At 42.6% G+C, this 16,292-nt stretch overlaps 1 protein-coding gene across 1 annotated transcript; it reads left to right on the top strand.

The window, feature by feature from the left end:
• The first annotated feature begins 8,943 nt into the window (after positions 1-8,943).
• On the top strand, positions 8,944-11,866 carry Klf14 (KLF transcription factor 14). Its single transcript, NM_001135094.1, is given in 1 exon segment — positions 8,944-11,866. A coding segment is annotated over 1 exon segment (966 nt). The 5' UTR covers positions 8,944-9,236; the 3' UTR covers positions 10,203-11,866.
• The last annotated feature ends 4,426 nt before the right edge of the window (positions 11,867-16,292 follow it).

The raw sequence follows: 16,292 nt of genomic DNA, 5'->3' as shown, positions 1-16,292 counted from the left end.
TGTGTTCGTCATTGTTGTTGTTTAAAATAAAAATGGTATCATTTTGACACCTCTAAAACCTTGAGGTGCGTTTTATTCCCTCTTCTCTGTGTACTGAACAGGGACACGATCCACGATCTAGTGAGGATCATCAATTATTTTTAATCCTATATAGCACTGACTCACATTTTCATAAATATTTAGGTTGCTTCAAAACACCACAGGAAGTGCTTCACTGAACATGTTTGCAGATGATCTCAGAGGGAGATTATGAGAGTCTAAAGCAAGAAATAGCTAAGTAGCAGGGCTTGCATATCGTCCTCTTGCCAGGTCACTGTCGCATTTGGTGTGTCAACTTATAATCCCCCACCCCTGGGAAACAGGACGGCACTCTTCCCCTATCTAGCTTGTAAACTGCAAATCACATACTGCTTAACCAGAGAGCTCGGACTCCAGAGAATCTCCCATGAGCCACTTCCTTTCAAGTCTGGATTTAGATAACTCACTTGAGTCAAGTCCTATGCAAAAAGTTTGCTGAGGACTTATTCTGCTTTCTTGCTTCTATGGTTCTCTTCCCAAGCTTATGCTACAGGCCCTGAGAAGCGTTAAGTTGTTACATTAAGAGCCACTCTGTTTTTGAAGTAGGTAAGAGGATCTGAGTATCTAAGGTAGCTACACTGTGCTGTGTAACAGAACTCACACTGTTCCGCTAACTGACCACTGCCGTAAGAGAGTGTATAACTCACTCATACTTGTAAAGGAGCATGAGCCTCGGTGGGAAATGAAGCTGGTCAGTTGGACCTAAATGAAACCCAAGAGCTAAGAACACAGAAGCTTATCAATCAAATCTAAAGCACTGCGAGTCACATAAGAGTTTTAGAAAGTTTTTTACTTCTAGAACATAACCCTCAATCAATGGTTTTAATAATATTATCAGTATAGTAAAAATCACCACGCAAATGATGACATTCAGGATTTTAAGAAACTCTACTAAGAACTTGAAATCCTTTGGTTCTTTTGTCCTACATTCAGCCAGGATGCAGCTGGACCTCAAACAGCGAAATCCTCATGGGCACAGCTCTGCTTCTCTACTTACGCATCTAAAAGAATGGCTCAGATACTCTGAAGCCAAACTCCCAGGTTTCATCTTCTGGACCCGACTACTTCTTTTTAAGTGTCTGTCTCCAAACGTTAAATACCTTCTTCTAGTTCCCGAAATGAAATCTTTGGAGTAGCTGACCAGTCTTAGTCGTTTATACCCTCCAACCAACATATCTTTTTTTTTTTTTTTTGGTTCTTTTTTTTTTTTTCTGGAGCTGGGGACTGAACCCAGGGCCTTGCGCTTCCTAGGTAAGCGCTCTACCACTGAGCTAAATCCACAGCCCCCCAACATATCTTCAAATACCCTACACTCTAACTGCAAATGACACATCAAAGCTGACCACAGACAACTGCATTTACCACAACCAACATGGTAGAAACTGCCACCATCTCTTGCTTGTATCTGTCGCAGCCTATGGAGGGGAGGGTCTCCTGCTCCTAGTCTTTCTTGAACCCTAGTGTGCTGTGCTTAACATCTAGGAAGAATCTTTGAAGTTAATGTATATGGTCACCACTGCTCAAAAATCCTCCTTAAGATTACTTAACGTACTCCTTCTACTGGTTTGCAGAATGCTAAATGGCCTGACTTCTACCAGGTCCCGATGCCAGAGCCTTCCCTCTGTCTCCATCCACATTTTCTACACATCCGCCTTTGGGCTAAGCAGGATAATGCTTCCCTGAGACAGAACCCAATAAACGTTACACTGCACGTAGTAGAGAGTTACGGTGTTAAATGAACTATGGGTTGCTAAAGCTGATCTTGAAATGCAAAGACCATCCTCGCCCCGCAAGCGCGCTGCGTATGGTCACAAGGGTTGCCTTAAGTGAGAGGTAGACTGATGCGATACAGAAGACGTGACACACTCTCGCTGTGTTTGTACATGTGGCATTTGAGCTTGTAGGAGCCAGTTCCCTCCTTCCACTATGAGGGTCCTGAGGAGAATGGCTTGAAGGCATGTGATTTAACACCAGTCTAGAAGGTGTCCTTTGTAAATCGAAGTTCAGCACCCTTTGGAAACTTGGGCAAGAAAACTGATTCTTGCCTAGAACATACAGTATCATTTTTTCCCCCTCTTCTCATTGAAACCCATTTTGGACTTCTGAACTACAGATCCATGAAAAAAAATTTTTTGTTGTTGTTTTGGGCCATTGAACTCACAGGTTAAATTGCTACAGTAGTCCCCAAACCCCCCTGCTACTCAGCACTTCACTGTGTTCCTGCTCTCTCTCTCTCTCTCTCTCTCTCTCTCTCTCTCTCTCTCAGGAGGTCTATTCTGGAACTCACTTTGCAGAGTCTTGGACTCACAGAAGAGATCCATCCGCCTCTCCTTCACCAGTGTTGGGCTGCACCATTGTGCCCAGTCCAAGATTTCAGCATCTCATATCCCTGTGTTTTATTTCCCAGGAACCCTACCCAAAATATTCCCTTTATGGAACTGCTATCTCACTGATCCTTCTGTGCTGTTCCAACACCATTCGTCCACTACGTGAAATATAAATCCTTGAGTTGTTTGTTTGTTATTTATCTTCCTGATTAAACACGATCATAAACATGGGGACAGAGACTGTTCTGTTCATCCCTGTAACTCCAATACCCATGTTATGCCAGGCAAAGAAGGAAATCCTGATAAATACTTAGTAAATGGTTCACTTTGTAACACAGAAAAAGAAAAAAAGTTAGATGAAAGGTTCTCAGGGTAAGAAGTAAGAATAGTTAAGTGATTCATAGTTACTGAGTGAAAGAAAGAGCAAGCCAGGGTATGGAGAGGGGGAAATGCACAGGGAGCTGTTTAAAGCTGTTTGAGCACCCCATACTTTCAAAGCCAGTGGAAGCTAGAATATAAGAAGACCGGAGGAGATAAGATAGGAACGATCACAAACCAGACCACTGCCTGGCCTTTAGGGTGTGCCTTAATTATGGCTAGTTTTGAGGGCTTTGCACCTAGTGGGTGATAAGGAAGAACGTTGAATAGACCAAGGGGAGAGCAGAGCAATCAGGTAAGGGGTCTCAGGAGCACTGCTTGCCCAGACTTAAAGCAGAGTTACAGATAGGGCTAATGTGGAGAGAAGTGATGAGGATGGCAACGCCTGAAGGGTGTGCTGGATGCTGAGAGGGGGAAAGCACAGAACAGATCTGAGGAGAATGGACAAGAATTCAACAAATCTATTGTTTGAAATATCTGTCAGGCATGTCAGGAAGAATAAGGGTATTATTGGGTAGTTAGACAGACTTGAAACTGACATCTCTGGAAAAGAGGTCTGGGTGAGAGAGCAGAATTTTAAACGTCCAGGGTGTGCATGTGTACTTAGGTCATGATCAAATTCTATAAGTTGCCTAGAGAGGCTGGGTAGAATTGAAGGACAATAGCTTGGGCCATACCTCTTCAGAACTTTAAATTTTAGAGGCTATGCAAAACAGGGGGATAGACTGAGCAATTAAGACGTAAACTGTCAAAGAACCAAGAAATGAAGAAAGCCTTGAAGAATGTCGAATCGCAGAGGAAGCCAAGAGGAGAGAATGCTTCAGGATTGCTCAACTGTTTGGTGGATTCTAGTTACTCCATGGCTGGATTTAGTAACGAGAGGACCCATGTTGTTGTTCTTCCTTTTCTAAGAAAGGAAAGTTTTATGGTGGTGAAATATCTGTAACCAAGTTTGCTAGGCTTAAACATACGGCTCAGGGGTGCCGAGCGCAGACCCAGTGAGAGGCATCGGTGTTATCTTAACAAGAACAGTCTCTGCAGAAACAAGAGCTAAATGCTGAAGTGACTTTAGCATTATACGAGGGGGAGGAATTGGTGGCACAAATACATTCGGGCTTGAGAAACTCTGAAAGGCAATACAGTTATGGTGGTTGCTACATTGAAAGAGATAGGATTTTTTTTTTAATTAAAGTTATTAGTCCATTATTTAGTATTGATTCAAATTATGCTGTAAAGAAGAAAGGACAAAAGATGCTGGAGAAGAAAGGAAGCAAAACTGGGAGAAGAAAAGGTAATGGTGTAGAATAGGAATGACTGGCTTTTGACAGCCTCGGCGGACCCCCCCCCCCCCCCCGTTTGCAGTGTTCCCAGCAAAGCTGTCTTTGAGACTGGTAATCATCCGTCTATTCTGTGTGTATTTGTTGAATTCCTACTCCTTCCCCCGCACTGAATCACTTAGGCCAAAGGGGATGTCGAGATAGCGCTCCGGGACATCTGTGCGACGTTCTTGGAGCCTCTGAATGGGCTAGTGACTATTCTAGTAACATTTATTTCAAGGCCACTGTATATGTCACATTGAGAAATTATCCTTCTTCTGCTTTTTAGTTCAAATACTCCTCAATTGTGCTTCCAGGAGCCAAATCCCAAGAGCTCACACAGTAAACACTGGCTACAGACACACTCCAGGGACTTAATAGCAGGGAAATCCAGGAAGAGTGTTCTTCTGGAAAATGAATGTTTGAGAAATCGCAACGAAGTGTTACATTCAACACGAGTGTCAGGGATTAAGAGAAATAAACACAGAAAGTAAACAGGTATCTGTATATTAAAAGAAACAGACATGATCAGCTAAAACTGTCCATTTGACAGGATCACAGATAATACATGTGTTAAAAAATATATATACACCTTTGTTAAAAATTCATATATATGAATAAATATATACATATATATGGAATAAAAGAGTATGACAACAGATACTGTAGTATGTTAAAATGAGAAAATACAAGTAAAATTTTGAAATTTTGTACATTTAAATACATCTATTTAAGAGACATCTGAATCACCAAAATGCTTTAGTGGATTAGAGAAAGTGCATTAAAGTTTCAAAATATAATAGCTTCACTAGACATCCAAAGAATTAATATCAGAAACAAACTTAATTGATATCAGAGAAAAATAGGAAAAGAAAGAAAAACTTCCAAATGCATTTTTGCAACAGTGATATAACCCTGATACCAAACAATGGTCAAGGACAGCACAAGAAAGGGAAATCCTAAGCCCATACGCATAAATCAATCGCTAAACTTGTTAAAACTATAGATTGCCTGAAGCAGTGTATTAAAACTATAATGGCAAAGCACTGTTTTATCTTAGCAACTCAACAGGTTCACATTAGAAAATCAATCAGTGTGAACTGTTGCATTAACATACCACCGACGAGATCTATAACCACCTCAGCAGTCTGAGGAAAAGCATATAATACAATTTCAGGATCCATCTCAGGGTTTTCAAAATATTCCTACTTTAGATACCACTGGGATAGAAGAAACCATTCCTGCCTGATGAATGGGTTCTATTTAGAAAGGCACTGCAAGTAGAATAAGCAAGGATGGACACTGGACACATTCCCAGTGGGACAGAAAGGCAGGGCGTGTGCTCGTTAACACTGACTGCCCTGGAGGTCCCAGCACATGCAGTGAGATTAAGGCAGAAAAGGTGTCAAGGGTGTTATCTGCAGATAATATGATAATCTACGTGACAAAGACAAAAGCTACCTAAAAACCAACCAATAAGGATGTTTGCCTTTTAAACGAGGTCATTAGCCCTTTCAAAAGCAACAATCAACAAATTAAATTTTTTGCTAGAAAAATTATCCGGCTGTCACAACAACAAAAGCTATGAAGTGCGCAGGGGGAGGGGGAATCTGACACGTGTATTTTGCAAACAAATTATAACATGTTATTGGAGGGTGCTTGAAAAAAAATCAGAATAGTATCACTTGGCTTTATAAAGATGTCACAGCTCCTCAAAATAAATTGCAAACTTAACTCAGCAAAATACCAAAAAAAAAAAAAAGTTTTTCTTTAGCATGTGATGGGCGGATGCTAAAGTTAGCATAAGTGAAGTGTAAAAGTGGTCAGTGCAGTTGTACAGGGAACGAAGAGGGGACAAGCCCTTCTGTACATTAAGTTATTATCAAACCATCATAATTAAGGCTTACTATCAAGGCACGGTGATTAAGAGCGTGCTATTGGCTGAGAATTGGTTTGGTCCATGGAAAAGGACAAACTAGCAACATTTCCATGAATATATGGAAATTTAATGTACAATCATGGTGGTACCACACATTAATAGGGGCATGATGACTGTTCAGTAAATCAGGTCACAGCAGGCTATCCTTGGTGGGGGAGAGGGGACTAAAATCAGTTCCTGCTTTACACCAAGCTTTTCCCTTGTGGGAAGGAAACATCAGAGAGAAAGATGTAAGCATTGTCTTCATGCATCAGGTGTGGGTCGTTTCCTTAATGATACAGACACAACAGAAACTGTTTTTTGATTGTTTTTTTTTGTAAAGGGTTAATATGACCACAACATTGAATGCTTTCTATAGTACAGGCAATATCAAAAGTGAAAAGACAAGCCTCTAGATTTGGGACAATGTGTTTAATGTATGTACACATGAAACACCATAAATCCAAGGGGTGGGAGATAAAAAGCACACGTAGCCTATTGGAAAAATGACAAAGGCTGAGACAAAACAAACCACAGACTCAAAAACTTCAACAGCCAATAAGTACATGGAAAAATGCCCAGCCTCACAAGCACAGAGGGAAATTCAAATAAAATAACAAGATACTGGGTACTTTAAAAAAAAATCAAACAGGCTGAAATAAGTCTGACTGTAGAATGGGTTTAGCATCATGTTAGGGGAACAGGACCTCTTATCTGCTGCTGATGGGTGTGCAAATTGAAAAGTCATTGACAGTTTCTAGCAAGGCTCAAACCACGAGTGCTGCCTAGCAATCATCATCTAGGTACACACTGGAGAAATTCTTACATATGTGCAAAAGAAACATGCACCAGGAATAACAAAATATTGGCAGCAACTCCAACATTCATCAGTAGGACCACGAATAAATAGGACACATTCATATGCATGGATCTACAATGTAACAATTAAAATGAGTATACTGCCTTTGGATTTACCAGCGTGACTAGGAGGGGAAAACCCCCCAAAAACATACCAAGGAGGAAGAAACAAGTTGAAGAATAATATATACAGCCTAAAACCATGTGTATACATTTTTAAAAAGCAATATCTCATACAGAATCATATGCAGTTGAAAGTCTGCAGCCTAAATTGCAAAGTTGCATACCAAATTCATGATAGTGTTTGCCTTTGGGGGAAAGGGTGGAGAGCGCTGCCAGAGAGGCATGCAAAGGGGACTTGAATTTCATCAGAAATGATGACTGGTTAAAATTTAAAAAGAAGATCTGAAACAGATATGACAAAATAATAACATTTATTAATTATACAAGGCAGGTACACGTGTATTATCCTCTTTCATCATTTTTAAAATACCCCCACGTGTTTTTCTAAACCATAAATCTAAAAGAAAAACAGGCACTAAATCATTCTGATAGGATTTTCATGTATAGATTGTTGCAAGCATCCGAAAATTTGAGGCAAACCCCTTTGACAAAAATTATCAGTTTTAGCATTGGGTCCCTTTAAAAATAATTCAGCTGCCAATATTATTTTTAAGCTGCTGAAATGGATAATCAGTTCTACAGGTATCAACATAAAAATCATGCTGAGAGAAGCAAGCTGCAAAATGACATGTGCAGCACACTTACACTTATTAAAATTTAAAATACACCAGCAAAGGTACACGTGTGTACTTACACACTTAGTTAGCTGAGCAGTAACGCATAGCAAATGGTGGGAGAATCTACACTTTGTGACACTGATGAGGGAGGGAGAAAATGAACAGTGCTGGAGAAACGAGGGAAGTGACATTCCACCCTCTCTGGATGCTTAATATAAATTAAAAAATCCGAAGCAAACACGACAAAAATATCATATCTGATTATTCTAGTCATTAAGTATATGGACATATGTTATTCTTGAAGCGTGGGTATCATTTTAATTTTCCAAAGGGAAAAAAATACTGAGGCATTGCAAATAAAATGCACATAATTTAATAGTATGAAAGAAAAGCCCGTGTACATCCCAGATTGTGGTAGCACTACATATAGAAATTATCCTGTTATTTTCTGTGGGGATTTTTAATTTTAAAAAATAAAAAATGGGGGGAGAGCAAATAAAGCAGTGAAGACATGTGAAAGAAATCATTCATATTTGACTATAAAAGAAAAAAAGCCCCCCCATAATCATAAACCTCTGGATGAGCACCCTATACCATTTTGCAGCATTTTCTTATTTTTAATTTTTTGTCAAAAGAGAAATAGAAGAGGTTTCCTAATTGCAAACGTGACTTTCTATTATTAAAATTGTGGGAGTCCATTTTAATGTGTTTATCTCGCTGCTAGTCTGTAATTTATATTTCAGCGTGGAAATCTGTTTGTGTGCCTGTGACAGGTTAATGCAGTTTAAACGCGCATTTTTTTTTCTTTCGTTGCTTGAACAGTTAAATCGTTACTCCAAGGATTTTAAGTTTCTATTTCAAGCCGGGAGGATCCTTTGCTCTCGCCAGGGTTAAAACCGCTTCTGGTTCAAAATGCTATTAATTAATGGCTACGTGGTGATCTAGTGACGACACGGCTACCGATCGTGCATTAACAGTCGAACTGCTAAATGAGAAAACTTTGTTTCGCCCCCGTTTTCTTTTGGATGAAGACTTGGGGCTATTTTCCATTTGAGCTGTGAGCGGTGGACGCGAGTCAAACGCAGTCCCAGCCCACTTCGCCAGCGATCGCGTTTGCGAAGCGAAAGACAAGTCAGGTATTAACGCCGCTTTTTTCGCCGCTTCCCCCTCCCTCTTAAAGAAAAAAAAAAGTTTCTAGGACTCTGCCGGACACCCAGCTGGCCAGCAACCAGGGGCGCGGGGGGCGAGGCCGGCAGGCTGCCCAGAAGTTGCGATCCGGGACTTGCGCGCATTGAAATTACCTGGCTCGCCAGCAGCGGAGAGAAAGCGCAGACAAGATAATTTCTCAGGCTGCTGGGAATGCCTTAGCCCGCGCGGCAGCGCGATCCAGGGGTGTCCTCGGGCCGGGGCGGGTCCCCGCCACCCCCGCAGGCTTCAGTGCGTCAGGGCGCGTCAGGCGGGGCGGGCTCGGCTCCGGCAGCAGCGGCTGCGGGCGGCGAGCGGCGCGCACCGGCTTCCAGCTCGTCCGGCTCCAAGCGGCGGGACGGACGCTCCCGGGGACTCTCCAGCCCGCGGCTGGCAGCGCTCGGACGGCGCTCGCCCGCAACCGGGCGCCGCCAGCATGTCAGCCTCCGTGGCTTGCCTGGACTACTTCGCTGCGGAGTGCCTGGTGTCTATGTCCACCCGCGCCGTGCTGCACCGGCGCGCAACGGACTCCGAAGGCGCGGGCGCAGCGGCTGTCTCCGAGGTGGGTGAGGTGTCACGGGAGTCAGCGGGGAAGGGTACCGGGTCACGGGGGGTGCTGTGGATACCCCCGGTCCTCGAGGTCCCCGCCCCTAGCCCCGGCGAAGGCGATGGCGCGCCCCACCTGCTGGCTGCGAGCGCTTTGGCTGATTTAAGCTGTGGTGCCCGGGAAGGCACCAAGGAGGACTCGGAAGAAGCTCCGTGTGCCTCAACAAGCTGCTTCGAGCCGACCCAGTGCTCCAGCCCTACTGGGTGCTCTGAGCCTACCCAGACCTTCGGCGAGGATGAGCTCTCTGACGCCGAGAGCTCCTGCAGCGAGTCTGCTATCCTGGGTGCGCCTGAAGTCCCAGAGGAGCCGGATGACAGCGGAGAAGTGCCCGAGGGGCCCCCAGGGGCCCGCCCTGGGCCAGCAGTGGGTCCTACGTACCGCAGGAGGCAGATTACACCCGCATCCAAGCGACATCAGTGCTCCTTCCATGGCTGCAACAAAGCCTATTACAAGTCTTCGCACCTCAAGTCACACCAGCGTACCCACACGGGGGAGCGCCCGTTCTCCTGCGATTGGCTCGACTGCGACAAGAAGTTTACGCGTTCAGACGAGCTGGCCCGCCACTACCGGACCCACACCGGTGAAAAGCGCTTCTCCTGCCCGCTGTGCCCCAAGCAGTTCTCCCGGAGCGACCACCTGACCAAGCATGCCCGTCGCCACCCAACTTACCATCCCGACATGATCGAGTACCGGGGTCGTCGTCGCACTCCTCGCCCCGAGCCACCACCCCCAGCCATGGTGGAAAGCTCGGGCTCCGACTCGGGCCAGGAGACCAGCTTCACTGCTTGCCCGTAGAACTGTCTTGCTGTCTGTCTTTCCTTCAAGCACAACCCCCCCATCCCCGCCACCCCCCCAGGCCGTTGTCCTTGCCTTCTCTCTGTCCATTCCTATTTTCCAGGGTCATTAGACCAAGGCACAGACTGGTTGCTCCGCACTGGGGATGGGTCCAGACAAGCTTGTTGGACTCTGGTGAGGAACTGGGAGCCAGAGGGTAGTGGGAAGTCTTGCAACACAAACATCTTCAAAACAGCCTGCAGGAACCGGTGAGAAGGGATGAACTCTCCAGCGTACTGAAGATTCTTCCCTCCACAGCACCAGAGATGTAAAACTGATTTCTCGGATGCTTGAGAATCTCCCAGTCCCAAATGACTCTGGTGCCTCACCCATTGGCCAGGGCGGACTTTGGAGAGGGTGTCTAGGGTGGCAGTCTTGGAAACGTCCAGACTTGGGTGAAGAGAGGCCTTTGGAAACAGAAAATATTTCTATTTCTGTAAACAGCAATGTTTACTAATTTATTTTCAGTATCTTGTAAACAAAACTTTCAGGTTGATGGGAAGCTAATGTCTTTCACTCTCCCGATTGTCCCAGCTACCTCTGCTTTGTGGATGTATGGCTGGGAGATGCTTTTTGTGCCTGGGGAGTAGTATGAGTCTGCTTGCAGTTCTATAGCATAATTTGAAACCCCGCGCTTGCATTGTAACACTTTTTTTTTTTTAATTCCTTCTCAGGGGTGGTAATTTTTCTGGCTCGCGATTATGGGGAGATTGATTAAGTAATTTGGGAACAACCATAATAGCACCAGAGAGAAAAGGCTGGTCTGATACAGTTTCTCCTTCACCTAGAAGGCAAGCCCAAGTAACTTTTGGGTGGGACAGATACAAAACAACACTTTTCACAACCATTGCTAGCTGCTCAGAGAAACGGAGAGATGGAGTTCCTGCTGCCCCATCCTAAGTGATCTTAGGGGTAATAGAGTCTAGTTACCCACCTCTTAGTGATTAAGGAGGACTGAATTTCTGTGGAGGTCTGCACGTTGTTGTTTTTGTTACAGGTGAATTGGTGGGTGAGGGGAGGAAAGTAAGAGATTGGTTTATTTTAGAGAGCTGCTGTCTTGGATTTGGGGTGGGAGCAGCTAGACAATAGCTGTTATCAAATAAGAACATCTTTCTCTAACATCGGAATCTTAGGTTGCAACCTCAGGGCCCTTCTGCCCCTTTGAAGGATTCTTCTGTTGTGAGTCCCAGCTACTGTGGATTGAAATCACTGATGTTTGTGTGCGTGTGTGTACGTATACGTGTGTGTTTCTTTTATTAAATATGAGGCTGAAAGGCCTTTCCTAACCCTGTGAGGCTCCCTATGGTCCCCGCCTGCACATCTTGTCCCACCCATCGATCATACTTGTAAAGAGTGTTGTGATCTCATGGAGTTGTAAGAGGCACTTGAGTAAGTAAATTGCTTTCCCCTGTTTTATAGATTAAAATGCTGAAGCTTAAATTATCTTAAAAGTTATATGCTGTTTCTGCCAAGAGCTATGAGTAAAAGTAAAGTGTATTGACTTTTAAATGGTGTTTCCTTCGTGCTTGTGTTCCCGCGTTCTCGCTCCCTGGGACCACCCTACCTTCCTATCCCCATGATCCCCTGCCATCCAGTTTGCTACTGCTGCTATAAATCTTTAAATGTCAAGAGATTCCCTGAGTCCTTTGGCTAATGTATTTAATAACAAAACCCTTTTCTTAACAGGTTAAGTCCATTCTCATGTCCACACCCTGTAGTCTTGGATGAGACTGGTTCTTCAGCATCCTGGGAGAGACTTTGGAGGTGGTGAGGGGGGTGATAGACTCTTAATGCCATTTTCCTTCTGTTCCTGGTCCTGGGCATTCAGATATCCTTGAGAGAATAAGTGATTACAAACATAGCATTGGCTATGGTTCTCATAAACTATGTGAGGGAGGGATCCTTGGATTGGCTCAAAGAAGCTAGTCTGTAATCTCAGGAGGGCCAGGGTTTTATAGTGAGGTCAGGGTGAGCGGTAGAATTGCCCTTGAATTACACATGAGATGATGAGCCCCCTAACCCTTTTTTTTCTTTAATTGGGAGAAGGTCTCTTTTTGCTTGTCTGTTTCCTCATGTGGGGCTAGATAGTTTGGGTACTATAGGGCCCACTGAGGTAAAGTTTTCTCTTTGCCCCATTCATTAGAAGATCTACTATTGGGTAACTGAACTAAAGAAGCTAACAAGAACTTTTATTAACTATCCAGGGGTTAAGTTTTAAAGATACTTAGATTTCCAACTGATAAATAACTTCTAATTCTCAAGGTCTCAAATAATGTCCATAGTTAAGATTCTACCTCGGGGACTTTTGTCTGGGAATGCCCTCTGATACCTACTACTGTCAGGTCTTACTTAGAGCTCTGTGCAGAGAGACACTCAGAACTCCACAGAGGACAGATGAAAGAAGCAAGATTTTTTTTAATGGTCTTTCTTGGTCTGAGTATTACTCTTTGCACTCAAGCAGGTTGTGAGGAACATTTATTAGTGAGATGCCTTCGAAGAACATTTTGTGTCCCTTGGTATTTCTTCTCCTACTTTTTGTTAAGCAGATCAGGCTTGGTGAGGAATTGTTCCTGGGTGTTGGTTGGGTTTGGGCTGGGCCTCTGTGGCCTTACACCACCCTCATCTCCTCAGATCCGATATAGGAATCTAATATGATAAAGAATCTAAGACGTCTTCTTGAAACCTGGGTTGGAAGCTGGGGATTAGTTCCAGGCTAGATCTTGAATGTGAGATACATGTATTCCCTCTCTTAGAGGAGGCAAAGGGTACAAGCTAACCCCACTTACAGAGGCAATGATCTGTTATTTGTCCCCATTCTCTGTTCCTTTTTTTAAGCAAAAAAAAAAAAAAAAAAAAAAAAAAAAAAAAAAAAAAGGTCATTTTGGGGGATTTCTCCCTTTGTCCTGTCTACGTCTTCTCCCATAAGGAAAAGATTGTGTTCTTTAATTGGGACATAAGGAATTGGGTCGTTGCACACACATCCTACACCCCCATCTCCTCTGCACACACACAACTCAGCTCCTGCTTTCATGTGGTCATCACACTTGGCTGAGACTAAGGTCTGCCTGTCAGAGACAGGTCTGAAGAGCATCTTAACTGCCTTGAAGACATGTGGTCCCTGCTGCTGTCCAGGTAAGTTTGGGTGGGTCACCCCAAGACTAAGGATTGGGTGACATAGTGGAGACAAAGTGTTAGAAAGCCCCTCTTTGATCATGATATAGCTTTATCAGCAAAGTGCTAACATTTTGATTTTTGATTCTATCTCTGTTACTCATTTGGATGGAGATATATATATATAATTATTTAATTAAATAAATTAATTATATTATGTATAATTATATATAAATATATTAATTCCTTCTTTAATCCCTAACACATTTAAATGTGTATCTGATATTAAATATTGATTAGGAGCTAGTGACTGGAGTTAAGGGACTGAAATAGCATATCTAATTTCTAGGACAATCTTAATGCTTTAGCTAATTAACTTTGAATCCTGTGGTACTTTGTGTTTTTCCAGTCCAAACAGCATATGCTAGCAATTGCTTACCTTTAAATCGTTGCTTTTGAGAGACATTGGAGGCTAAGGTTTATAAGAATGGACTGCATAAGAGACTGACTGGTCTTGAGTCTCATAGACGTGTTTGAGACAAGTTTGCTGCCGAAAGGGAATTCGTTATTCAATGGAATGTTTTTGTTTTTGTTCTTGTTTTTGCTGCCTTTATTTCCAATCACAATGGGAAGTGATGACTTGAGGTTGCGAATTCCACCCATACTTTAGAACACAAACTTGGAATGTCCTCACCCTAAAATTGTGCTAGAGGCTGTCACAAAGCATTAGATTCATCTTCCAAACTTGATTCTTCCTGGTCACGATCTAAGTTGCATCTTTACACAGAGTTAAAGAGAGACTGATGGGAGGGACCAAGTTCTTGACTCCATGTGGAGTCGGTACACCTTCTGTTTGTGTTCCTGGTTGGTGCTAGATTTGTTGACTGTGTAATCCCCAAAATGGAACTTCAGGGACCTGCTCTGTTGGAAGTCTCTGTGTTCAGCCACAGTTGAATGATGGATTTTACCATAAATACATAAAGAAGGATGGTGTGAAGATATTTAAAGGGTTGAGTCTAGATGTTTCTGCCTATACAGTCGAATAGGTGTTTAGACACTGAATTAAAAAACGAAGCAAAGGGGTTGGGGATTTAGCTCAGTGGTAGAGCGCTTGCCTAGGAAGCGCAAGGCCCTGGGTTCGGTCCCCAGCTCCGGAAAAAAAGAAAAGAAAAAAAAAAGAAGCAGGGAGTTGATGAAAAGTAAAGGGAGGTGGTGGATCTAGTTAGCGGATTTGTTAGGAAGAGAAATGTGATTATGGGTGATAGATAGTACTGATTTAAAAGAAAGTAAAATTTAGAGATAATCTTATAGGCATAAAGGAGGGTGACACTGTGGTCATTACTAAATTAGAGGAAATGATTGGAAAGAAGGTTAACAAAAGAATGGAAGTCAGTTTTCAGAGAAATCTCCATCCTCAATGGGTTAAGAAGGGGGGTTAAGAAGTTGTTAGGAAGCACCCGCCTAAGTTGGCAGAGAAAATAAGGAAAACACACCCTATGGGTCCTGATATAGGAATATGCAAAGGCTCAGAGAGTGAAATGATTAACCCTCAAGAGAAGGCAGAGGAAGACAAGACTCAGAAATATGTACAGATGATTAGTCAGATGAATTGAAAAAGGAAGGAAAGAAAAAGAAACTAACATCTTAATAGGCTCCAAAATAAGTATCTGTAAAAAAGTGAAACACCAATTTGTCATTTAATTTACAATAAACCAGTAGTAAATGATGATTTCTGAAATTGGTAATGAGTATCTATCAAAGGATGGGAAGGCAGAGGCAGGTGGATCTCTGACTTCAAGGCCAGCCTGGTCTACAGAGGGAGTTCCAGGACAGCCAGGGCTACACGGAGAAACCCTGTCTCAAAAAAACAAACAACAACAACAACCATAGACTGTCTACCAAAAGCCCACAGTAAACACCAGACCGAGATGCTGAAAGTTTACAAGCTCTCTTATTGAATATGTGGCAAGATTAAAATATCTCAATAACCAAGCAGATAATAACATAAACACATCTACTATACAAATTGCCTTAAATATTACAATTTTGGAAGTCTAAAAGAAAAATTCTACATAAGTAAGACAAGAAGAGAGATTAACGAAGATATAGAACTGAATGGGAGCAGAAAACACTCTGGAAATTGTGAACAGCATGAGGGTGAGAAATGTAGCCTGTAGCCTGGGGCTTTTCTTGGGTAAAAGAAAGGTTAGAATTCAATGAATTAAGGTTTTTAACTACAGAGGAAAAGAAAAACAATCAAGCTCAAAGTAAACAGAGACATGCATGGTCTCCATATTCTCTGTTAGGAAGGCAGTCCCCAAAGCAGTTTTTAAGACGTTCCTAAAGGTGGGAGAGACCTCTTAGACAGTGGTTGTGGCTTCCAAGAGCCTATCACATATTCACTGTGTGTGCAGTTTAAGACTTTGGACAAGCAAGAGTAAGGAAGTGACTATGGGGAAATTCAAAAGAATCTTAGTGGAATAAAGCTTTTTAAAACTTTTAGAAGAAATTAGTGAGACAGAAGACTAAATTAGAATAGACACAATCTTTAAAAGCCTAATACAATTATTTTTGTTTAAAGTCAAATATGGATTTAAAATAGCATCAGCACAGAGACGTTTTCAGGAAAAAGAAAGACAAAAGTCACATGCCAGATGAGCAGAAATTTTAATTATAAAAGAATAACACAATTAACTTTGTATCCATTAAAAATGCATTTTATAATTTACGTATTTTATAATTTTATAATAAGAACACAGAATTGAAAAACGGTCTAAGACAATGTAGAAAATCCGAAAGTGAAATAGTAAACGAAGGTCTAGTCTCCAAAGGGTATCACCCCTAGGTAAGTTTGGTAAACCTCCAAAAAAAATAGATTTTGGAGAGCCTGGATAGCGGCAGCCGTCCTCCAGATGGGACGATTGTTCCAGAGTCAATACC

The sequence above is a fragment of the Rattus norvegicus genome, chromosome 4 (assembly GCF_021556685.1).
Source record: "Rattus norvegicus strain SHRSP/BbbUtx chromosome 4, alternate assembly SHRSP_T2T, whole genome shotgun sequence".
Classification (NCBI taxonomy): domain Eukaryota; kingdom Metazoa; phylum Chordata; class Mammalia; order Rodentia; family Muridae; genus Rattus; species Rattus norvegicus.
Note: the sequence above shows the minus strand (reverse complement) of the source record. Positions and strands in the feature narration are given on the sequence as shown.